This window comes from Pan troglodytes, chromosome 23, assembly GCF_028858775.2.
Source record: "Pan troglodytes isolate AG18354 chromosome 23, NHGRI_mPanTro3-v2.0_pri, whole genome shotgun sequence".
NCBI lineage: Eukaryota > Metazoa > Chordata > Mammalia > Primates > Hominidae > Pan > Pan troglodytes.
Window position 1 is genome coordinate 35,393,196 of NC_086016.1, and position 25,570 is coordinate 35,418,765.

Sequence of the window (25,570 nt, forward strand, 5' to 3'; positions counted from 1 at the left end):
GGCCAACATAGTGAAACCCCGTCTCTATTAAAAATACAAAAAATTAGCCAGGCATGGTGGCACACACCTATAATCTAAGCTACGCAGGAGGCTGATGCAGGAGAATCGCTTGAACCAGGGAGGCGGAGGTTGCAATGAGCCGAGATCGTGCCACTGTACTCCAGTCTGGGTGACAGAGTGAGACTCTGTCTCAAAACAAAAACAAACACAAACAAACAAAACCCACAAAGAACCATCTTGGCAGCAGAGAGCAGCCCTCCCAGACAACGAATCTGCCACCAAGTTTGTTCTGACTTCCCAGCCTCTAGAACCATGGGGAATACATTTCTATTCTTTAAAAATTACCCAGTCTCCAGTATTCTGTTATAGCACCACAAAACGAACTAGGACATATTACAAACCCAATTTGATGCCATCTTCAAGAAAACAAAATTAGAAAAATAATCCATCACTGAGGTTAAGAAAAGGAGAGAGCACGGTCAAGTTTAAACAGGGACAAAGGATTCTGGAAGTATCTCTTTTTTGTGTCTTTCTATACTGGGGGGTTTGGGGGGCAACCTCAAGCAGCTGCAGGGCCAGGCCAGTGATGTGGATAATGGTGCAGGCTGATGGGGAGAGAGCACGATGCTCAATGGCAAAGGATGCCAGGCTTCCATGTCGAGGAGACAAAAGGGAGAGGGGAGAGCAGGGGATGGGATAAACAGGAGAGTCCACGCCTAGCTGCTCCTCAATTCCAACTGTGTGCCTGACATATGGGATTGGAGCCACAGAGTCTGATATTTCAAGAGGAGCCAACTGAAATTATCTTCAGCACACCTGATGGCTGGGTACCTCTCATGGCATGCCAGTTTGAAGGGAGGCTGAACAGTGAGAAAAAAAGAGCATGATCTTTTTAATCGGATGATGTAGATTCCATCTTAATTCCACTACTTCCCTAACTGTGCAATCATGGGCCATTTTCTTAACACCCCGGGCTTTTGTTTCCTTATCTTGATAATAATAAATGCTTTATGGACTTGGTGATTAAGAGAACTAAGATAATATATTCATCAATTAATGAATATTAATGAAGCCAACACCTACACGTTGGGCACAGAGCTAAATGAACACATATAACTTTGTCCATGCATAGCTCACAGTGTAGGGAGGGAGGAAGACAGAAGCATACTCCTCTCTGTGTGCTGAGTCATGGAAGACTTCTCATCACTGAGATGTGTTCCAATCAAGAAGCAGGAGTTAGCCAGTCAGGAAAGGGTGTTCCAGGTTATTTGCAAAGCTCTGATAACGAGAAAGCATATAGGATTGGAGAAACTGAATTTCTCAGCACCTGCCTGGTATACTGTAGGTGGTTGATAAATTATAATAAATGCTTACATGCATTGAGTTTCAAGCCCCACGCTAAGTGCTTTATATGCATTACTTCTCTTAATTATTGCAACCTATGACTTACATGCTCATATTTTCAGTTTATGATAAAGATATTAAAGTTCTGAGAGGTTAACAAGTAACTACCACACAGCTAGTAGTTATCATCATCATCATATAATGATATTAATGAAGTCTGCACCAGCTTAAAATTAAGCAGGAAAGATCAATAACCACAAGATGTATTGGGACCAAGTCTGTTAATGCAGTAATTGTGTCTGTCTTCCCAACCTTGCAACCGGAACAATGAACTTCTTTGAGTTCATGGGTCAAGGCAGGAGTGGGAGAGTGGTTAGGAATGGAAAAAAGGGAGAAGGCAGGAGGCTACAATCTGTGTACCTATGTTCCTTAAATGCAATCTCATCCACATGGCAGATTCCACCTTGAAGGAGCAAAGTGGGGCGGAGGTCAGAAAACAAAGAGTATTATGAGATTGGGAACATGTGTACTGATCCTACATGTCACTGGCTTATACTAAGCCTCCTATACTGGCTATTTCCTTTCATTACCACCCATGAGTCTCTCAAACTATTATAATCTGTCTTTGACTCTGTGGATCTGGCCAAAGTCAGCAATGTCCCCTCACTGTCAAGTCTAACAGATTTATCCATTCTCACCTTGTTTGAATTATCTCTGCATTTAGCACTAATGGCCACTCCTACTAGCCTTATTTCAAGAAGCCCATCCCATAATTCTGAAGGCATCTTTCTACTCTCTCTTTTCTCACCAGGATGACTGACTTTCAGCCCACTGGATGCTGGTAACCATTTGGGACCTCTTGTGGCCCCTACTCCTCGGGCAGGGGTTGGGGAATTCCCCATCTCTGCCACTCAGGTTTCCACGCCTGTAACAGAACTGCCCGTGCTGACTTCTTTGCGGTGTTGCAATAAATGGCTGAGGCCAATGCTGACAAGTGACAAACTACTGGGAATCGCAGGGCTGAAGGCACTGGGGCTGCTGTCAGAACGCTGGGAGAGAACCAGACTTGTCAGCTCTCGGAGCCCTGGGTTTCCACAGCCCTGTTCTGCAGCATCAAATGTCAGAGAGCCCACTGTTAAATCAAACCTGAGTCGTAAGAAATCCATGTGGTTCTCATACAAGTTCCCAGGGACTCCTATGAAAGTTATATTAAAAGGGGATAGGAGGAGATAAAGAAACCTGTGCTGGAGTGTGCATCTGTTTCAGAAACCCTGGAACAACATCGATTTCTCTCAAGATTTGGTGCATAGCCAATTAGAAAAACCGGCCTCCCCGCACCTCCCTTCCCCACCTCCATGGGCCTTGATGTGTCCCCTTTCATGCTCCCCTTCATGTTGGGTCTGCATCTTCTTTGGGACTGGTTCATCCTAGACTGTTTCGCTCACTGGTGGTGGCTGCCTGTGCACGTACCTCTCAGCCCTGCTGGGCTTGAGGTCTGGGGTGAGCCTCTGTTCATGGTTACGTTTCCAGGTCCTGCACAGTGCCAGGCAAACGGTAGGCACTCAGTAAGTGTATAGGGAATGGAGGAATCTATTTGTAACTGCCCTACGTGGTAGAGAGGATGGGACTGTGAAGAGGGCTCTTTGGAAATGACAAAGACCTGAGGTGACACGATAGCTCTGCCACTTAAATACATATGACCTTTGGGCAAACTTAACTTCTGTGTTTTAATCTCACTTGTATAATGGGAATAAAAGCACTTATCTTTGACTAGGTTGTCCTAAAAAAGATAACATTTGCCCAGGGCCTAGCACAGCACCTGCCACGAGAGAGGGCACTTAGAAACAGTGTTTTTTTCCTTCCTGGGTCCTTTACAGACAGTCATGCACTCATATTCTCGTGGATGCTCGTAAGAAGTGGATCAGCCAGTGGGGGTTAAAGAGAAAGCAGAGGCCTGGGTCTGAGATGCACCATCATTTTCTTATTTTAGCTTATTCCTGGCAAGGTGTGTGGGCATGAACCAGTGAGCTAGTGATGTGTGATGAGAAGCAGCAGGGCCAGTGCAGACACAGGTGTGATCAACCAGTGAGAGGCAAAGAAGGGCACACGTGTGTGTGTACATGCATGTGGGTGCCTATGTGACTTTGGGAGACTACGAGAAGCCCTCTTGTCTCCAGCTGTCCCTCATAGCTGTTTAAACTGACTAGCTTCAATAGTGCTAGACGTAAGCATGGCTTTTGACCAAGGCAATGGGAAATCATGTGAACGACACCTGAGGATTTAGCAATCTACCTCAGGGTGACAATACATGGGCAGAGAGGAAGGAAGGAGCCATCTGTGCTGCTCACTCTGGAGGCCACCTCAGCACAGCCCTGTCCTCCTCTTGTCTCATCCCTAAACATAAAGGCCAGGGAATAGGGTTTGCTCGATTCTACTCCAGTTGTCTAGGAAATGAGCTCTTGGCTGACTGGCTTCCAGGAGCTATGTGGGGACAACAGCAAGCACTTGCAAATGAGGGAGACAGGGCAGCCCACAGAGTGCCACTGTAGAATACACACATAATACATGAGGTCAGACATGGGCATGTCATCTGAGAGCCAGATGGGCTCACAGGCATGAGCAAGATCCGGTGATTCCTTAATGGGTGGCATTAACATTTCCAGAGGAAGAACCTGTCAGTCACAGAGGGGCAGGTGAGAAAGAGAAGCTAAGAAGGAGCTTTGGGGGTAAATTTTACAAATAAAAAGTAGTAATGATTGCCATAGTTTACTGAGCACTTGACCATGTGCGAGGCTCTGTGCTAGAGACTCTGTCTCCACCATCTCAGGTAATGCTCAACATTCCTGTTTAATTACCCCGCTGTCCTGATGTTTACTGTTAGTAATAATAGCTAAACATTGTAGAGCACTTGCCATGTGCTGGCATAGAGTTAAATGCTGGCCGGGGATCAGGGGGGCCTGGCACTAAGGAGGGCAGCTGTGCGGCAGACTGCCTGGATTCAGATCCCACTTGCATGGACACTCACCAGCTCATACTCTTGAACACGTTACATCTTTGTGCCACAGTTTTCTCCTCTGTGAGCTGGGGACTGTATTAGCAGCTGTGCTGTGTGACTTTGTGAGAACTACATGGATTATCTGGTGCAAAGATTAAAATACTTCCCTGGTGTATAGGATACATTTGGCAAATACAAGCCATGATGACGGTCATGGCCATCACGATGAAGATAAAGTGGGCCTATCGGGCAACTGGATCAATAAACAGGCTAAGCATAGAACACCTATGGATAAGCCTAAGATGAGCCAGTTATCCTTTTTCTTTTCTTTTCTTTTTTTTTTTTTTGAGATGGAGTTTCTCTCTTGTTGCCCAGGCTGGAGTGCAATGGCGCGATCTCGTCTCACCACAATCTCTGCCTCTGAGGTTCAAGCGATTTTCCTGCCTCAGCCTCCTGAGTAGCTGGGATTACAGGCATGCACCACCACGTCCAACTAATTTTTGTATTTTTAGTTGAGACGGGGTTTCTCCATGTTGGTCAGGCTGGTCTTGAACTCCCAACCTCAGGTGATCTGCCCACCTCGGCCTCCCAAAGTGCTGGGACTACAGGTATAAGCCACTGCGCCCAGCCCGCCAGTTATCCTTTTAGTGCTGCTGTGCCCTTGGGCATGTTACTTAGCCTGAACGTCCTCATTTGTAAGATGAATTGTGGTGAGCCTTAATGGTAAAATACAGGTGAAAGGGCTCATAACAGTGCTTGGCGCGTAGTAAGTGCTCAGTAAATGTTAAATGTTATAGATACAGCAGAGTTAAGACAATGAATGGGCCCAAGGAAATGTTACCTGGTAATGTCTCTGGGCAGGCAGCCAGTCAGCTTCGCCTGGTGCCACCTCTACCTGGCTTTGTTCACATGTCTGCACTCATTCAACAAGTATTTATAGAACAGCCATGATGTGCCAGGGAAAATGTAAGGGGGTAGGTGGTTAGATGTCAAGCTGGGGAGAAAAGGGTCGAACAGAAATCTGGCATTCCTACACAGTGTCAGAATACAGTCTCTACCCAGTGTGGCCTATTTGTCCTCAAGAAGGGGGCTGGGCGTGGTGGTTCACACCTGTAATCCCAGCACTTTGAGAGGCAGAGGTGGGCAGATCACTTGAGGTCAGGAGTTTGAGACCAGCCTGGCCAACATGGCAAAACTCCGTCTCTACTGAAAAATACAAAAAAGTTAGCCAGGTGTGGTGGCACGTGCCTATAATCCCAGCTACTTGGGAGGCTGAGGCAGGACAATTGCTTGAACCTGGGGGGCAGAGGTTGCAGTGAGCCAAGATAGTGCCACTGCACTCCAGCCTGGGCGGCATAAGACTCCGTCTCAAAAAAAAAAAAAAGAAGGGTTTGTCCCCAAGAAGGCAAAAGGCAGTGAGGACAGTAGAGATACTTTACACTTTGGGCATGGATTAAAGATGAGGATTCCTCACGCCTATAATCCCAGCACTTTGGGAGGCCGAGGTGGGCAGATCACCTGAGGTCAGGAGTTCAAGACCAGCCTGGCCAACATGGTGAAACCCTGTCTCTACTAAAAATACAAAAATTAGCCAGGCGTGGTGGCAGGCTCCTGTAATCCTACCTACTCAGGAGGCTGAGGCAGGAGAATCGCTTGAACCCGGGAGGCAGAGGTTGCAGTGAGCTGAGATCACGCCATTGCACTCCAGCCTGGGGACAAGGGCGAGACTTCGTCTCAAAAAAAAAAAAAAAAAAAAGATGAGGATTCTGCAGGGTCAGTGAAAGGGGTCAGAAACCTGTACCAGTCTCATGAATGTGGAAAGTCTCAGCAGAGTGAAGCTTCCAGGACTTGGAAATGCCACGATGTCTCACGTCTTCCTCTCTCCTCATTTAGAGACCTTCAGTGTGCACCCACATTGGGTCATTCGCTTGTTAGTTTGAGCTCCTGTATCTCTCAGCCTCGTATCTGTGTGAATCCCGATGCTAGCAATGGCACATGCAGCTGCAATGACCACCAGGCTGTAAACTTGAGGGCCAGAACTTTGTCTCCCCTGTTCACTGTTCTAGCCCCAACACCTGAAACAGTGCCTGGCCACGCAGAGGCATGGAACAAAGAATGTTTCGGGCATTCCTGGGTGCTTTGCAAATACTATTAGCTCTTATCTTCTCAGTTCCTTAAGAAGTGGGGAAGAGGAAAAAGCAGTATGATTCCCACTTCACAGATAAAACAAGTTAGAGAAGTTAAGTGCCTTTCCCAAGGTCAAATAAATTCTAAATAAAGAGAACTCAGCATCAGTCAGTCATGGTGGCTCACGCCTGTAATCCCAGGGTTGTGGGAGGCTGAGGCAGGAGGACTGCTTGAGCCCAGGAGTTTGAGGCTGCAGTAAGCTATGATTGCACCACTGCACTCCAGCCTGGGTGACAGAGCAAGACCCTGTGTCTAAAGAGAAGTAAAGGAAAGAAAGAAGAAAGAAAAGAAAAAAGAAAAGACAAGAAAAAGGAAAGATGGAAAGAAAGAAAAAAGGAAAGAGAGAGAGAGAGACGCGGGAATCAGTGGCTCTTGCCTGTAATCCCAGCACTTTGGGAGGCCTGGGTGGGCGGATCACTTGAGCCTAGGAGTTCAAGACCAGCCTGGGCAACATAGCGAAACTCTGTCTTTACAAATGGTAAAAAAAAATTGGCCCAGCATGGTGGCGCATGCCTATAATCCCAGCTACTGGGGAGACTAAAGTGGGAGAATCGCTTGAGCCTGGGGAGGTTGAGGTTGCAGTGAGCCATGATTGCACCATTCCACTCCAGCCTGAGCAACAGAGTGAGAGAGAGAGAGGAAGCAGCATGGAAAGAAACAAAGAAAAGAGAGAAAATGAGAAAAGAGAGAAAAAGAAAGAAAGAGAGAGATAAAGAAAGGAAAGGAAGGAAAGGAGTGGAGGGGAGGGGAAAAGAGGGAAGGGAAAGGGGAGGGAGAGTCCTCTGCACTGAAACGCAGGTCTGAATGAACCCCGGGGACAGCAACATCACCTACAATGTAGCATACAGCCTGGCACATAGTAGATGCTCACTACACAGTTTTTGAAAGAATGAGTAGTATCAATATATAGTTTCTCATTTTCAGAAAGCGAAAAAATTGAGATGGTCACATGAAGCTACCCAGGCTGCACAGAAGGTGGCAGAGTTTGCAATGGCGGGGGTTGGGTTGGGGCAGGGGCCTAGCACAGAAGTCCAATACTGAATAGGCCAAGGGGCAGAAAATGAACTCCTGCTGGGCACCCGCCATAGCCCCACAGGAGGCTATCATTAGCTCCTATATTAATTGAGGAAGTGAAAGAATGAGGAGATGAAGCAAGCAGCCCCAAGTCACACACTTGATTAGTGTTGTGGAACCTGGCTTCAAAGGCAAGTCTGCGCAACTTCTGCCATGCCCCGCTGACTTTCGCCTGACATTTCTGAGATCAAAAGTGAAAGCTGTACATCTAGGAGCTCATTCTTCAGAAAAAGTAGATGAAGGGGCTGGAAGGAGATTTTAGTAAAACTCTGCAGCTATTGTCCATGCATACAGCTTATTCCATTATTTTCCAATTGATCTGTTTGTTTTGGCTGTAGTATTAGCTGGTTGCTAAGCAACTGCTCAAAGAGCTAACATGCTGAACTTTTTTTGGTAACCAAATAGAACCCCAAAAAAGGTGATATAAATCAGTGTTTGGGGGTACAAGCCGAGGGCTGCCGGTCGGCCTGCTCTGGTACCCTGGGGGTTTGGGAGTAACCTGGCCCCTTCCACAGAGTGAGCAGGCTGGCATGGAGGAAGGCTGCTTTCCTCATCCTCTAACGCTAACATTTAACCTCTCTGGGGCCTCAGTTTGGTCACCTGTAATGGTAGTTACCTTAAAGAGCAGTGTGAAGAACAGAGGTAATGACAGAGTGCAGCTGGCAGGGTTTCTGGCACATGGTAAGGGCTCAGTAACTTGTAACTGTCATCATTCTTAAGTAATTAACAAATGTGTTTTTTTGAGATAGGGTGTTGCCCTGCTGTTCAGGATGGAGTGCAGTGGCACAATCATGGCTCACTCTAGCTTCAACTGCCTGGGCTCAGGAGATCATCCTGTCTCAACCTCCCGAGTCGCTGAAACAACAGGCATGTTCCACAATGCTCAGCAATTTTTTTTCTTTTTTTTGGAGATGGAGTCTCACTCTGTTGCCAGGCTGGAGTGCAGTAGTGCGATGTCAGCTCACTGCAACCTCTGCCTTCCGGGGTTCAAGCGATTCCCCTGCCTCAGCCTCCCGAGTAGCTGGGACTACAGGCGTGCACCACCATGCCCAGCTAATTTATGGTATTTCAGTAGAGATGGGGTTTCACCATGTTGGCCAGGATGGTCTCGATCTTCTGACCTCGTGATTCACCCGCCTCGGCCTCCCAAAGTGCTGGGATTACAGGCGTGAGCCACCGTGCCTCGCCAATTTTTGAAATTTTTTGTAGAGATGGGGTCTCACTATATTGCTCAGGCTGGTCTCGAATTCCTGGGTTCAAGCAATTCTCCCACCTCAGCCTCCTAAAATGCTGGGTGACAGGTGTTAGCCACTGCACCTGGCCAATATTAATATCTTGACAGAGCTTGGGTACAGAATTTTATGGGAGATCAGTGCTGAGAAAGTCAGTTTCTAGAAGGGTCTGGGGGCTTCATTGGAGTCCTCAGCTGCCACAGCAAACAGCACCCTTAACCTCAACTCCCACCAGTGATGCTATGGTGTGCACAAGGGGCATCCACTGGTAATGTCTGGGTCAGAAACGAATCCATCTACTCACCAGAAAAAATGTCCCTGAAGCCAAGGGTAAGTTGATATGATTATGTCATATGAAAAGAACAGTGTCTGCTTATTTGGGGCTTCCGAGAGAATGACATTCCTCATTGATTCTCATAAATACTTTGGTGCCTAGGAATTGTCTAGGTCAGAGGTTACACTCTGGTAGTTTGGGGTGGGGGTGTGAGGGTCAAGGCAGCCTGAAGGCATATTTTGTCGGCCTCAACAGCATTTGAAATGATTTTTTTGCTCCAAATCATCATCTAAAAACAATTTTTAAAAATTAGTTGCCAACATTAAAAAAACATTTTATATGAAAATCCAGATTCCCAACTCCTCTTGAAAAATATGAATACCTAGTAACCTTCCCTGCCTCCCTAAAGCAATAATGGCAAGATTGTGTGGAGAGACGACTGGCTCCCTGAGACCAGGGCTCCGGTCTCTCTATTGAATTGTACTCAGCATTCTTGGGAAAAGTCTGGGAAGAAAGTAATAAAGTTTTAAAAGCAATTTGCAATATTTCAAAACCCCTGAGGGGAACCACATACCTTCTTGTGATAAGGTAGCTAAGGCCAACTACCACCTCAAGTGACTCTGCATTAAGCAAATGCTAAGTAGAAGGGCACACTAGCTACCTCACTTCAAGTAGGGTCTGGATTAGCAGTGAACGATGTCTTTAATTAATAAAACATAGAAAGACAAAGAAAAAAACTGTTCATACGTATTGTTTTATAAAACTTGATGCCCATGAGGTCAAATAATTAAATAGTCCTTGCACAGGGAGTAGAGACCACAGACTCATATGGGGCCAGCTCACTTTCAACTGGCTGGAGCAAAGAAGAGTCCCAGAGGGGTGGAGGGTGGGCAGGGGTCCAATCCTGAAGCCTCTTTTCTTAGTCTAGGGTGGCACTCACTCCCATCATCTATCTGTTCCCTTGGGAGCCTGTCATCCTGGAAGCTGCCCAAGTTTCAGAATCTGCAGGCATCAGAGGCTGCAAGCCCCGTCTGGCCACATGGGGGCACCCTGGCTCCACACACTGGATTCTAAGACCCAGCAGGCACTGGCACAGGCGCTGGGGCTGGAGGGAGTGCTCCGTTTCTGCAGCCTGGTGGGTCAGGGGTTGAGGCTCATGGTGCTGGGTACCACAGCACCTCCCATTCCCGATTCAGGGTCATGCTGCCTAGGGGTCGCTGACCCTACTGTTTTTAACAGAGTCTGGTAGGGACTCCTCCCGCCCCAGGGGAGGGATTAACACTAGGAAACCCGGAGATGTCCCTGGAAGGACACGGACTCAGAAGCTGGAGAGAGAACACAGGCTGCCTGACCTTGCTCCAGACAGCGCAGGGCACGGAGGGTACGCAGGCTAAACCTACGCTTTGGCTTCCCGACAGTTTAAAGACTCCTAGAAGCTCTTTTAAGAGAGAAAGAGACAGAGGCAGTAAGAAAGATACTAAGAGACAGAGAGACAGAGTCAGAGGGAGGGAGGGAGAGCAAGAGAACAAGAGAGAAAGAAATCAGACCTTCCCTGGTTTGGGACAAACAGAAACCCCAGCGCAGCCCAACAATGTGTAGCAGGGTGACCGGCAGACCTGGGGCTGCAGACGCTGGTTCACACCCTGGCGTGAGCTCTCTGGACTTGAACTGTTATTTTGCTTCTCTGGGCCCCACTCTTCCTCCCTGTAGAATGCAAGTAGCTATACCTGCCTCTGGGTTCGATGTGTAGAACCAATGGGATGATATATGCAAATCACCTCTCATGGTACCTGGATCTAGGCAGGCACTCACTAGGTATTGGCATAATTCATGCTGACCAATGGCAGTAAATAAAGGATTTTTTAAAATGTCATTGGACCATGATACCGTGTGACTTTAGTTTTCTCATGTGTGAAATGGGACCTTTGGGCCATATGACTTCCATGGCTCCTATCAGTCCGAATTGTGTACTATTCTGTAATAAACACACTCTTCACACAGCCATCTAAGACTTCCATTAGCCGAGTGCTTTCTCCAGCTGCTGACACCCCGTCCCATGATGTGGGGGGAGCTGGAAAGGGACACTGGAGATTCACAGAAGCAGTTGTGATGGTGCTTATGCACTTGGCTCTGCAGTCAGACTGGCTGTTTCCACCCCAGTTTCCCTTTCCTAGATGAGTAACCCCGGGCCAACGGCTCCTGGTCTCGGTCCCACAGTTCCCCATTTAGAAAAGGAAGGTGATAATACTACCCACGGCAGGGACTTTGGGGGAGGAAATGAGATCCTACCTCTCAAGCACTCAGAACAGTGCCTGGCGCGCAGCAAACACTTCCATAAGCACTAGGCATCATCATCACTTAGATTTGTTTAAAAGACTGGGCAATAATCTTTCTTGGGTTATATGAAGGTTGTCTGGTCCAAAACCAGAAGAAGGAGGGTATGTTTTCCTCTATTTATTATTATTATTTTTCGAGAAGGAGTCTTGCTCTGTCACCAGGCTGGAGTGCAGTGGAGCAATCTCGGCTCACTGCAACCTCCGACTCCCTGGTTCAAGTGATTCTCCTGCCTCAGCTTCCCAAGTAGCTGCGATTACGGGCATGTGCCACCAAGCCCAGCTAATTCTTTTGGTATTTTTAGTAGGGGGGGGGCGGTTCACCATGTTGGCCAGGATGGTCTCGAACTCCTGACCTCGTGATCCGCCTGCCTCAGCCTCCCAAAGTGCTAGGATTACAGGCGAGAGCCATCGCGTGCCTGCGTGAGGAGAGTATGTTTTCATAGATGCTACAGAAAAAGCAATAGACTGGCAGACAAAAAGAGATGTTCCCTGGACCAAGCTCTGCCATCAACATTTCCTTCTGCAAACTCAGGTTTCAGTCTGTTCACTGAGAACTCTATTGCTGGGTGGCTGTGGGCAGGTCCCTTCCCCTTTCTGGGTCTCTGCTGCCCCATCTGGAAAAGAAACCTGTTGGACTAGATGATGACCCTAAGGGCCTTCTGGTCCTGGCACTGCATGGCCCTATGTGCCTTCTGGCCTGATGGCCAGGCCCCTGCAGGTCCTTACCTGAGGTACTCATAGAGCCCATACATGGGCAGGAAGTCAATGTCAGACAGGAACATGTAGGGAGTGCTGATGTGCTTCATGGCCACGTTGCGCAGCAGGTTCACGGGGTAGAACTGGCCCTCCTTGTACACGATGTGGTAGCCCACGTTGTGGCGGCTCATAAGCACCTCAGAGCCCTGTGCGTAGCGGAGGAACTGCTGGGCCTCGGCGTCTGACAGGTAGAGGGCCAGGCTGATGGGCCCCTCCCAGTGCTTGCAGATGGCCTCCAGCATCTGGAGCCTGGAAGAGACAGGGAGGGTGAGCCGCGGGACCTGGGCCATCCATGCATCATCCGCCTGGCCTGTTGTGGGGCTCTGCCTCCAGTGACACTTGATCAACCAGCTGTGGATCAAATCCCTGCTTTCAACGTGACTCACTCAGTTCCTTTACCTGTAAAACAGGCATCAAAACACTTACCTTGCTGGCTCTCATCTTTCCCTGCTTCCAATTGAACATGTGATATCAAGTTGTATCCCACTATAAGCCTTGGACTCCTCGTTTCAAAGCCAGGTGGTGAGTATATTAAATGATCTGAAGATCCCCTTCCAGCCCCAAAGTGCTACACTTCTCTCTCCACAAAGGTATAAAAAAGCTATGCTGATCTCCTAAGGCAGTGACCAGCCAGAGAGGACTTAGACAAACTTAGAGGCTGCTAAGTTACAAGGAATGCTAAAATAAACAGTAAACACAAGAGCTACAACTATAATTACAGATGTGCTGCAGTGTGCCAGGAGCTTCCCAGAATTCTCTCAACAACCTCGAGCACTAGCTGTCATTCTCCCCATTTTCCTGATGGAGGAACGGACGTGCTGTATGTTCAGTCAGCTTGGCCTCTTACACTTAGAGGCCAGACATGTGTAGACAGGTACCCTGATGGGACCTTGGAGTCAGGGAGAAAAAAATAACACTAAAAAAGGGAACAGAAAAATATGTGAATGTTGGAAACAAAAGTCTACCTGGGGTGATGCTGTCTGCATCACTCGTCTTCACAGCCCCTACTACCCAGGGCGCCAGCCAACTTTGCAAGGCTACCTCAGAGATGCTGAGCCAGGGAGAGGGGGAAAAACAGAGCCCAGGGAAAAATTTAAAAAAAAAAGGTGTGTGTGGAGGTTTGCAACAGAGAGGGTTCTGCAAAGACGTTTGAAGATAAATCTATAAAGATATTTTCTTTCAAAGGCGTTAGAAGCATCCGGTACATAAAATCTATGGCTAAGAAACAGCAAAAGCCTACTTGAATTGTTTTTCCTTACCCAGCAAGAGGTACGTAATCAGCAGTCTCCTGGTCGAATGCCCACTTTATTCGGACGATTACCAGGAAATCGATTCCATGCATTTCCATGCTTCTAAACAAAAGGAAATGGGCACACCTATCTTGTTTCAATGGCCTTTTTGATGACTTCCAGAGTTTTCTCTCAGTAATTCTGTTAAGTGGCACTGCCCAGATTTGCTTCCTCGTTCAATAGGGAGGATTAAGATATTCACCAGTGCAAAATGCTCTCCATTTCTCATCCATTATAATGCTTGCTAGCCAAATTGACCAGAGACATTTCTTTTTCTTTTTTTTTTTTTTTTTTTGAGACGGAGTCTTGCTCTGTCGCCCAGGATGGTGCAGTGGCGTGATCTCAGCTCACTGCAAGCTCCGCCTCCCGGGTTCATGCCATTCTCCTGCCTCAGCCTCCCGAGTAGCTGGGACTACAGCCGCCCGCTACCACGCCCGGCTAATTTTCTTCTTTGTATTTTTTAGTACAGACGGGGTTTCACCATCTTAGCCAGCATGGTCTCGATCTCCTGACCTCGTGATCCGCCCACCTCGGCCTCCCAAAGTGCTGGGCTTACAGGCGTGAGCCACCGCGCTTGGCCGACCAGAGCCATTTCTTAAAAAGGCACACATTCTCCATGACGCCTAATTGCACTGAACTTTGTACTAGGCTTCTTCTGTGGGAGCCTGAGGATCTGGAATTTTGAATTATGCCTCCTGCACCTGTTTTACCTTCTGCAAATGTGGGGGACTCTGCGCTTCACGAGAGGGCCATTTGTACAACTCCTCTGAGAATTGGAGAGCAAAAGGCAAGAATAATTTCTAGCATGCAGACATGAGACCTGCTGAAGGAAGTGGGTGGGAGGAGGGAGGTCTGGCTGGGCATGAAGAGAGGACCACTTCTCAGGATTCTCTCACTGGCTTGGTTTTTGCCTCTGTGTCTCAGTTTTCCAAGAAAGGAACCCCTCCCCTGCCCCGTGACCTGCCACAGTCCCTCTCCTAAGCTCAGCCAAGAGTTTAGGGTAAGAACAGAGAGGCCAGGAGCGGTGGCTCATGCCTGTAATCCCAGCACTTCGGGAGGCCAAGGCGGGCAGATCATTGAGGTCAGGAATTCAAGACCAGCCTGACCGACATGGTGAAACCCCATCTCTACTAAAAATACAAAAATATTAGCCAGGCGTGGTAGTGAACGCCTGTAGTCCCAGCTACTTGCGAGGCTGACGCAGAAGAATCGCTTGAACCCGGGGGGTGGAGGTTGCAGTGAGCTGAGATCGCACCATTGCACTCCAGAGTGAGACTCTGTCTCAAAAAAAAAAAAAAAAAAGAATAGAGAAAAAATACTCAAGGTTCTCAGAAGGTGCTGTGCACATGAAAAATAAGTTGAGCTTTACAGATAACACAGCTGGATGTTGTTCTGTGGAACCTCCACAAGCGAGACGGAATGGTGATACAACGCACTGCTGTTTCTATGCCCCCCAGCCTCAATCCCTCCAATCTTTAGTTCCTTAGAACCAACTTTTCTGCCAGGACCTGAACAACTGTGACAAACTGAGGTTTCTAATAATGATGGTAATATTTAAAGTGTGATCATGATCTCATCCATCTCCCCCTTTACCTGCTGCTAGTCATGCCTTTGCCACACTGTGGCTATCACATTTAATCCTCATAGTAACTATAATATTGAGATTGTCACCACCCTCTTACAGGCAAGGAAGCTTAAGGGGGTGAAATAACTTCTTTCAAGTCACGCAGTTACAAAGTGAAGGACATAGATTCACATTCGGGTCTACCTCACCCCAAAGCCCGGATCCAGGTCATTATTTACTATGGATTGGGGTTAGGCTGAGAACAACGTTCCCAAGTATCTTTGCTTCATTGCCTGTTTCCCCAAGTCAGAGCGTGTTCTTCTCCCGGTGTCAATGCCTCCCCACTCTTTCCCCTCCTCAGTCCCTCTTGGTATCTGTCTCAAAGTTCCACAATCCCCTCGGCCCTCTCCTCAGGTTCTATTTCTGCCTCTCAAACATGTCTTCACCTAATACATATTTGTTATTTCCAATGCATCGGATATACTATACAGACAAGGGGCCTGGGCACCAGCATTTCAGGAGCTTTTATTCTAGTGGGGAAAAAAGACAATCAACAAACCAGAGTTTGATTAGGGAGGTGATCAGGTCATGAGGGTGGAACTCTCATGAATGAGATTGGTGCCCTTTTTCTTTTCTTTTCTTTTTTTTTTTTTTTTGAGACAGAGTCTCACTCTGTTGCCCAGGCTGGAGGCAGTGGTGCGATCTCAGCTCACTGCAACCTCCACCTTCCAGGTTCTCTCCCCTTGTCTGTTCCCTAAGGGTCGTCCCCGTGCAGTTCTTGCTGATGCCAAGCTCTGTGGCCAGACTTTCTTTTGCTGGATGAGTCCATGGAAGAGCTGACCCTAAACCCAGAAAGCCTGTCTCTGTCCCATGTTGGTTCCCACTTCCCCATGGAGCCCACCACTGCTTCATCTAGGGAGGGGTGGGCAAAGGCTCAGAAATGTCTGGCAGATCTAGAAACAGGTGGGGGCTACTCCAGAGAATCCCGTCCTCACGCAGTCTCTGTAGTCATAAAGGAAAAGGCAGGGAGACGGCCAGGTCAGAAACCCAGAAGACCAGGGCTGGAAGGAATTCTAGAGCCTCAGTGGGACTAAGCAGCCCAGGCAGTGATCACTCAGTGTCTGCTGGGATGGGGAACTCACACCCACCAAGGCGGACCATTCTAATCTGGTGCACTGCCCATGAGGCAGGCTGTGTAGCATATCACACAGCTTGCAACTGTAGGTTTTGGGGTCAGACAGGCCTGGATTTGTCAGTATTCCTGGGCAAGTGACAGCTCTTTGAGCTTCAATTTGCACATATGTATTTTGGGGATAATAAGGCCTTTGGTAGATTACAAAATAGCTATCAATCGTCCCTTTGCCTCTATCCATACCCTCTGGAAATAATCTCCCACATGAATCCTGGCCACATGACTTGCTTTGGTCCATGGGATATTAGCAAACATGACATGAGAAGAGGTGAGACAACTGGCTTGTGCCTGCCGCCATGTGAACTAGCCCTACACCACCTTGCCCTGGCGTTCCCATGGTCCCTGCTGATAGCCAGACAAACCCCCGAAAAGCTACCTAGTTTACGGCAGACACAGGAATGAGCCCAGCAGAGTCTAGCCCACACTGCCAATCCAAAGAATCACAAGCTCATTCCAGTTCTTGTACTAAGCTGCTAAGACTCAGGGCAGTTTGTGAAGCAGTAACATTTAGTTGGATTTGAGGGTTAAATGAGATCATGATACAAAGTGTCTGGTGCAAAGCTAGATATACAGCAGGTACTCGGTATATGACAGCTGTAATTTCCTCCTTAGGTTCTATTTCTGCCTCTCAAACATGTCTTTACCTAATAAATATTTGTTATTCCAATGCATCTGGTATACTATACAGGCAAGGGGCCTAGGCGCCTGCATTTCAGAAGCTTTTATTCTAGTGGGGAAAAAAGACAATCGACAAACCAGAGGTTTGATTGGGGGGTGATTAGGTCCTGAGGGTGGAACTCTCTTGAATGAGATTCATGCCTTTTTTTTTTTTTTTTTGAGACCGAGTCTCACTCTGTTGCCCAGGCTGGAGTGCAGTGGTGCGATCTCAGCTCACTGCAACCTCCACCCCCCAGCTTCAAGCGATTTTCCTGTCTCAGCCTTCGGAGTAGCTGGGATTACAGGTGTGCACCACCACAGCTGGCTAAGTTTTATATTTTTAGTAGAGGTGGGATTTCACCATGTTGGCCAGGCTGGTCTCGAACTCCTGACCTCAGGTGATTCGCCTGCCTTGGCCTCCCAAAGTGCTGGGATTACAGGTATGAGCCACCACACCTAGCCTTCATGCCCTTTTAAGAGGCCCAGGGAGCTAGCTGGCTCTTTCCACCACGTGAGGACACAGTAATGAGGCACTCTCTGTGAGCCAGGAAGTGCACCCTCGCCAGACACCAAATCGACCGAAGCCTTGATCTTGGACTTCCAGCCTCCAGCACTGTGATAAATACATTTCCATTGTTCATATATCAAATAATTTGTGGCATTTTGTTACAGCAGATAATGAGAAGGATCTGGCGTTGTGAAAAGTCTGGGGGGAAAGCTTTCCAAGAAGAGGGGATGGCCCTTGGGGTAACAGTGGGCTCAGCATGTTCGAGCAGGAAGAAACAGGACCAGTGTGGGTGCAGCACAGGACGGTGAGGGGCAGGGGTGAGATGAAGGTGTCAGGGGTTGTACAGATGCCAGGCTGGATGGGCCTTGAAGACCACAGCAGGCGGGTGGGACACTGTTCCACATGTAACAAGAAGTCATCTGAGGGTTTTAATGCCGTGACCTGATTTACATTTTTAAAACATCGCTCTGCCTGTTACATGGAGAAAAAATTACCTTTCACTCTCCAGAGCGGTCAGTGCTTTCAAATGTAAGCTTCTTTAAGATCACCTGGGGGGGCTTCTTAAAACCCCTATTTCCAGGCACCACCCGAGATTCTGGTTCAGGAGGTCTGGGGTGGGGCCTGAGAATCTGTATTTCTGACAAGCTCCCATGCAATGCTGTGTTGCTGGTCCCAGGAGCAGGCTTGAAGCAACGCTGTTCTAAAGAGTAGGGCTCTGTGAGCCCAGCCCATTCTCTCTCCTTTACTCAGAGAGAGCAGAGAAGTGACCTGTCATCCCCATGAGGCCCCACAACTGTAGTCAACACTTAACATCTTTGTCAAAAACACACTAAAGAACCAGGCTCTCCCTGGCGTGGTGTCAGAAGATAGGTGAACCCCTCGTGATCAGCTCCCTCTGTCCCTTTGCCATTGGTGTCTTCTGCTGGGATGGGAGGGAAGGGTGCTGAGCTGCTGAAGGAGAAGCAGATCTCCTGGCTTCATGGCCATGGTTGCAACGTTCATTCTTTCTGAACGGAATTCCAGAGGGAGCTGGGTACGGGAGTGCGAAGGCTGGCTCTCCTAATTCGTTGTGGCATTCACGTAGGGCCTACTTCTGACTCGAAGGTTTACAAATATATCTGAAACGTTTCTTAAATTAAAAATCAATCCAACAGGCACCAGTCAGCGTGCTGCATCATAATCGGATGTGTTGACAGAGTGGAAGTGGCTGCAGGAATTTCTACCATTCTTCATCAGCCTGCAGTGCCGCTTTATAATTTTTAATTGCGGCCCGCTAAGCACCTCTCATTAGGGCTTGGAATCCCTTGGGTTCTCTTGAGATACTGTCCTGATGGTGATACATGTCACAATACAGGAGTGGGTATCATGTGTCTGCTACGCTTGGGCTGTCCATGCTTTGAAGGGAAGACCGCTATGGTTGGTGTTTGCTGTATATGTGAGTGGGGCCCGGACTTTTTTTTTTTTTTTTGAGACCGAGTCTCCCTTTGTCGCCCAGGCTGGAGTGCAGTGGCACAATCTCAGCTCACTGCAAGCTCCGCCTCCCGGGTTCACACCATTCTTCTGCCTCAGCCTCCCGTGTAGCTGGGACTACAGGCGCCCGCCACCATGCCCGGCTAATTTTTTGTATTTTTAGTAGAGATGGGGTTTCACTGTGTTAGCCAGGATGGTCTCCATCTCCTGACCTTGTGATCTGCCTGCCTCAGCCTCCCAAAGTGCTGGGATTACAGGCGTGAGCCACCACGCCTGGCCCCGGACTTTCTTTTAAATGCACTGTGTCTGCAGCCCAGGCCAGAAGGATGGATCCCACTGGCAATAGAAGGAGGCACTTGGTTTTGTCTGTATTCTCTTCTTGCTAACTAGTGTATACAGAAGGATGGGTTTGAGCTGTTAATAACTAGAAACATGTTTGTTCTACTTGTTTGCAAATTCCAGATAGCAAATTCTATAGCCAGCAGAGAGGTGAGAAACATTAAGAAAAGGGAAATTAATATTTTCTCACATCAACTACTTACTAGGCACTTTACACCTTATTTTGTAGAACCCAGACAATAATCAGTAAATCTGACGTTATCACCATCTCATAGATGAGTCAAGTGAGGCTCAAAAAGGCTAAGTAAGTTGTTCAAACTTACACAGCTAGGAAGTGGCACAAGTGTACTTTGAATCCAAGTCTTGCTTTTTTTTCTTTTCTACTACATCACTTTACGTCTCCTAAATAACTATCATGTGCACATGCCTTCGTAAGGATGTTCAGATCTAGCCAGTATTTTACTGGATGTCAAGTATGTGCTCAGGGCTTTTATAGAGGATCTCTTATTTACTCCTAAACAGGACCCTATGAGGCAAGTAATTTTATCCTTCTTTTATAGAAGGAGGAAACGGAAACCCAAAGATGTTAAGTGACTTGCCCAGAACACCAGCTGAGGATGAATGAGTTGGTGGGATTTGAACCCGGAGCTCTCTGTCCTTCCGTCTAGTGCCTTTTTACCCAATATCACAAATATTAAGATTCTGGTCAACAGTACTGGTATCATTCTGGGAGCCTCTGAATGTATGTCAGGACTAAGCACTGGCACGCCTTCTCTCATTTGATCTTTATAACAACCTTAGCGATGAGGATAATGATACAGTTACCACTTTCAGATCACAGATGAAGAAACTGAGGCTTAAAGAAGTTAAGTGATGCACTTTGGGAGGCCAAGGCGGGCAGATCACGAAGTCAAGAGATTGAGACCATGCTGGCCAACATGGTGAAACCCCGTCTCTACTAAAAATACAAAGTTAGCTGGGCCTGGTGGTGCGCGCCTGTAGTCCCAGCTATTGGGAGGTTGAGGCAGGAGAATCGCTCGAACCCAGAAGGGGAAGGCTGCAGTGAGCCGAGATTGCAACACTGCACTCTGGCCTGGCGACACCGCAAGACTCCGTCTCAAAAAAAAAAAAAAAAAAAAAAAGTTAAGTGACTTGTCCAAAAACAAAGTGACAGGGCAACAAAGAACCCACAGTGCCTGACTCCAGGGACCAAGTGTCATTCACTGTTATGCTACTCTTTACTTTGATTAGAAAGTATATCAGATTTCTTTGGTAGCCACTGGCCACTAATATTGACTCAGAATATTTTGCTGATAATCTGAATGCATTATCAGGAGGCCTGAATGCAACAGAGAGCCAGTGATGGTTGGAGAAACGGGCACCTGGCTTTAAGTGAAACCCTCTCACTTGCATGGATTATAGTACCTGAGTTTCAGTTAGCTCACGGGAGGGGACAGGTGCAGTCGAAAGAGACCAATCTAGACCATCATTCAGCACTGACATGGAGTATTCCATTTTCTTTTTACTATAAATGCCATGGAGGAGAAGGAAACACACATGTGAAAAGAGGGACTTTGTGGTGAGGTGGCTTCCTGATGTGGCTGCTTAGTGGTGGGGAGCCTGGGTGTCCAAACTGAAATCTGGGTGAGAAGCCAAAGGGACCTGAGAATTTTAGGGGTGACTCTGGGACACCAGTTGGGTGTCTCTATGGAGACACACAGGATGCAAGATTTGAGCTGGAAGGGCTGGCCACCTCCCCTGGTTTCCTTGAGGCCCTCTGTGATCCAGCCCTTGCCTACCTGGCCAGGTGTATTTGATCTCCTCTTTCTCCCTCCTACACCCTAAGCCCTAACCACACCTTACTATTGTGTTCCCCACTGGCCCTGACGTCTTCTCTGTCCCGTGAACATGCTGCACGCTCTACCTCAGGGAGCCCTCCTTCTCTCCTTCTGTGCCTTCTATCTCAGTCCACTCAGCCTCCAACTCAACTCAGGTACTACCTCCCCTCGGACACATTCCCTGCCTTTTCCTTTCTCCACTTCCTTGGGCTCTCATAGAATCGGTGCACCTCCTGCACGACACTCAGAACTAAACATCCTACTGTAGACCTGTTTACCTGTCAGTGACAGGCAGAGTTCTATGAGGGACCCCCCAGATTCCCGCCCCGCTGGCGGACATGCCCTGTGTTATCGCCCTCTTGGGTGTGGGCAGGGCTTGTGAATATCACATTGTGATCATGTGATGTTATAGAAGACTCCAGGGTCATGGGCCAGAGAGATTCTCCTGCTGGCCTTGAAGAAGTGGGCTGCCCTGCAGGGAGGGGGCTGCATGGCTAGGAACTGAGCATGGCTTCGAGGAGCTGAGGGGGACACCCATCAACAGCCAGCAAGGAAATGGGACCTCCATCCTGGAACTGAATTCTGCTCCAACCCAAATGAGCTTGGATGTGGATGCCAATCCCCAGATGACATCCCAGCCCTGGATAATCCCTTGAGATTTCAGTCCTGAGACCCTGGGCAGAGGGCCCTGCTAACATCTTCCAGATTCCTGACCCATAGTGGCCACAAGGTAACAAAGGTGTACTTTTTAAGCTGCTCAATGTGTGGTACTTTGTCACCTAACAACAGAAAACGAATGGGGTGCCTGAGCCCCACATAGGCTGCATACTCCTTGAAGACAGGGATAGGTCTTTTAACACATATTCCCCTCCCCCTAAGTGCCTGGTGCAGAACGGTGAGCGGTATTTGCCGAGTGATCATGTGGATGTGGAGATGAGAAAACTGTGGCCCCAAGAAGGGACAGGGCTCGCCAGGGCCCTCACAGCAGGTCAAGCATGGACCTGGTGCTAGAGCCTCCATGCTTGTCCCTTGCTCTTTTGTCCCATGCTGTCTTTACCTGTTACCTGCTAGGATCCGCAAGTTCTCTGTGCACAGGAGTCCCAGTGGCCTTTCTCCAAGTTCTTTTGGAGCCTGTGAATCCCCAAGAGACCGCCGGCCCCTGAAGCCATAGAATTATGCATGTGGTCATTTGCTTGCATGTGGCGGGACTCACAGAGCAAGGAATCCACTTCCCTGAACCACCCTCAACATGAATCATTCCACGTTGCCTCCAGCGCCAGGTTCCTCTCACTTCCTGGAGCTCTCAAGTGCCTTTATGAAAACGTTTTTGCGTCCAGGTGTTTGTTCTTTCATCAGTTTGTCCATTCTTCAGTCATTCATGACTAATAACACCTGGCATTTATGGAACACTTATGTGCCAGGCACTGTTCTCGGCACTGTACGGGCATTAGCTCATTTAATCCTTAGAACAATCCCATGGAATCTCACCCGTAGGCTGGATAGGCATCTCTGATGTGGCTCAAAAGACAGAATGAGGAATCAAACTTCCTTCCTAATTGTAGGAGCTGAGGGGGGATGACATGTGAGGGACTTGGGGTAAGGGCAGCCACCGTGGGCCATGTGTAAATTGAAGCGGAAGCCAGTCAGACAAGGTGGGAAGGGGCACCTGGAATGGCCAGGTATAGAAAAGCCACGTAGCCCTGGCTGAGTGACCTTGGGGCTTCAAATCCATTCACTTCTTGGCAGCCAGAGATGTTTTTAAAAATATATAAATTAGGACAGGTGCAGTGGCTCACACCTGTAATCCCAGCACTTTGGGAAGCTCAGGTGGGAGGATCACGAGGTCAGGAGACCGAGACTATCCAGGCCAACACGGTGAAACTCCGTCTCTACTAAAAATACAAAAAATTAGCCGGGCATGGTGGCTGGTGCCTGCAGTCCCAGCTACTCGGGAGGCTGAGGCAGAAGAATGGCGTGAACCCGGGAGGCGTGTATTGCTGTTTCTGTGACTAGCTCCATATTCTCAGCCCTGGCTACATGTTATAAGCTTAAAACAAAACAATGCCAAGGGCTCTATCCTACAAAGGTCCTTACTTAACTGCTCTGCAAGGGAGCCTGGATGTGAACGTGTTATACAACTCCTGAGGTGATTCAATCTCCCCGGACAAGGTTGAGAAGCAGTGCATTGGCCTGTAAGCTACATCAGGGCGGGGCTCATGTCAGTACTGCCTGGAAATGCTTGATGGATGTTTGTTTCATCAATACACACAGAAGGAAAAGAAACAGCGTTGCTTTCCAGCCGCAATTGTAGCTCCAGTCTCCCCACTGTCCCTCTTCCTGAGGTAATTCGAGTAGGGCTCTACTTCTTAAGAACTGATCCTTTCATCTATCCTCAGACAACGATAAGATAAGAGCCCTTGGTTTTCGGTGCTGGGGAGGTGGTAGGGATGTGACACAGCTCACCCTTATCAGTACTCTTTTTTTTTTCTTTTTTTTAAGATGGAGCCTTGCTCTGTCACCCAGGCTGGGGTGCAGTGGCACGATCTTGGCTCACTGCAACCTCTGCCTCTTGGGTTCAAGCCATTCTCCTGCCTCAGTCTCCCCAGTAGCTGGGATTACAGGCACACACCACCATGCCCAGCTAATTTTTGTATTTTTAGTAGAGACGGGGTTTCACCATGTTGGCCAGGCTGGTCTAGAACTCCCGACCTTGTGATCCACCTGCCTGGGGCTCCCAAAGTGCTAGGATTACAGGTGTGAGCCACCGTGCCCGGCCCAGGCTTCAATATTCTAAGCCCATGTGCCATCTCTTCCTGCTCCATCCTCCAATTTTAGCATAATGCACTGCGGAAGCAAGCACACCCTTCTCCATTGTCTATCCTCCATGCAAAGAGCCGTGGTGAGGAGACTGGGGTGGGTGAGGCCGTCTGCCATACCTGTCCATGGACAGCTGAGCGACCAGGGTGACGTCTGTGCTGTCTGCTGCAGGCTCATACTCGTAGTGCAGGAAGTACAGGTGGGTGCGGTGGACAGTGAAGCGCTCTCGCCGGAACTCATAGCACAGGTCGTCCTCGTCCAGCTCAGACAGCTGCTTCTGGAGCTGCAGGGCAGGAGAGAGGGCTTGGGCATGTGAAGAAGAGGTCCGAGGGGGCCCATGAGCTTGCCCCTTGAGCCCTGCCCTCCCCTGAGTTTATTACCCATCAGGACATTGTTGATGGGTCTGACGTACATGGAGGGGATCACCACTTTTATTTCCCTCTGGAACTTCATCTATTTCAAAAAGGTGATGGTAAAAATCAGATGCCTGGGGACCGGCTGTGGTGGCTCACACCTGTAATGCCAGCACTTTGGGAGGCCAAGGCGAGCAGATCGCTTGAGCCTGAGAGTTCGAGACCAACCTGGGCAACCAGGCAAAACCCTGTCTCTACTGAAAATAGAAAAATTAGCCGGACGTGGAGGTGTGTGGCTGTAGTGCTACTCAGGAGGCTGAGGTGGGAGAATCACCTGAGCCCGGGACATGGAGGCTGCAGTGAGCTGAGATGGCACCGCTGCACTCCAGCCTAGGCTACAGAGCAAAACCCTGTTTCAAAACAAAAACAAAGAAAAAAAAAAAACAGAAAAAAGAGGATGCCTTTAACACCTGAGAAATGAGTCCCCTCTTAGCTAAGAAAAAAGGTGGTGCTCACTGAAAAACATATAACCAACCATAAACTCCTTAGAAACAAATGAGAAATGTTTTCCTAGACAACTCAGCATAAGAATTTCAAATAACATGGGAAAATGGGCCAGGCACGGTGGCTCATGCCTGTAATCCCGGCACTTTGGGAGGCCAAGGTGGCTGGATCACCTGAGGTCAGGAGTTCGAGACCACCCTGGCCAACGTGGGGAAACCCTGTCTCCACAAAAAATACAAAAATTAGCCGGGCATGGTGGCAGACACCTGTAATCCCACCTACTCAGGAGGCTGAGGCAGAGAATCTCTTGAACCCAGGAGGCAGAGGTTGCAGTGAGCCGAGATCGCACCACTGCCTTCCAGCCTGGGTGACAGAGTGAGACTCCATCTCAAAAAAAACAAAAACAAACAAACAAAAAAACAAATAAAACAAATAAAAATAAAAATAACACAGGAAAATGCCCAAAGAAGAAAACGCTCAAAACTGACAAGGACCTCCGTATGACCTGATGCTTTTCTCTCCCTAGAGCTACTGATTTCAATTTTTGTACTAGGTCTCAGAAAAAAACAAAACAAAACAAAACTTAGCACGTTAACAAAAGAGAAACTCTTTTCCTTTCATTTCACCTAAGTTTAATCAGAATCTTGGCACCCGTACTTTTTTCTCTTTTCTTTCTTTGAACTCTCTGAAAGTCTTACTTCATTAATCTGCTTGTAGAAGTTGTTTAACTAGCTGTACTTCTCTCTTCCTTCACCAACTTGTGAAAAGAGCAGGCACACCTGCTGACAGGGAGCTAAGAAGATAACATTTCAGATATGCAGTGGCAGATACACAGATGTGC

The 25,570-nt window shown here is 48.2% G+C and overlaps 1 protein-coding gene across 14 annotated transcripts in view; it reads right to left on the minus strand.

The window, feature by feature from the left end:
• The window catches only part of LARGE1 (LARGE xylosyl- and glucuronyltransferase 1), an 851,853-nt gene that overhangs the window by 226,279 nt on the left and 600,004 nt on the right, over positions 1 to 25,570 (minus strand). For all 14 annotated transcript variants that reach the window (XR_010156081.1, XR_010156082.1, XM_063808040.1 and 11 more), the window contains 2 exons: positions 23,992 to 24,155; positions 12,169 to 12,447 (listed from right to left, as the gene is read on the minus strand). Coding sequence is in view for 12 of the 14 variants with exons in the window: in XM_063808040.1 (XP_063664110.1) it covers positions 12,169 to 12,447; positions 23,992 to 24,155 (443 nt within the window). In the remaining 2 variants the exon portion in view is untranslated. The remainder of the gene's footprint in view (positions 1 to 12,168; positions 12,448 to 23,991; positions 24,156 to 25,570) is intronic.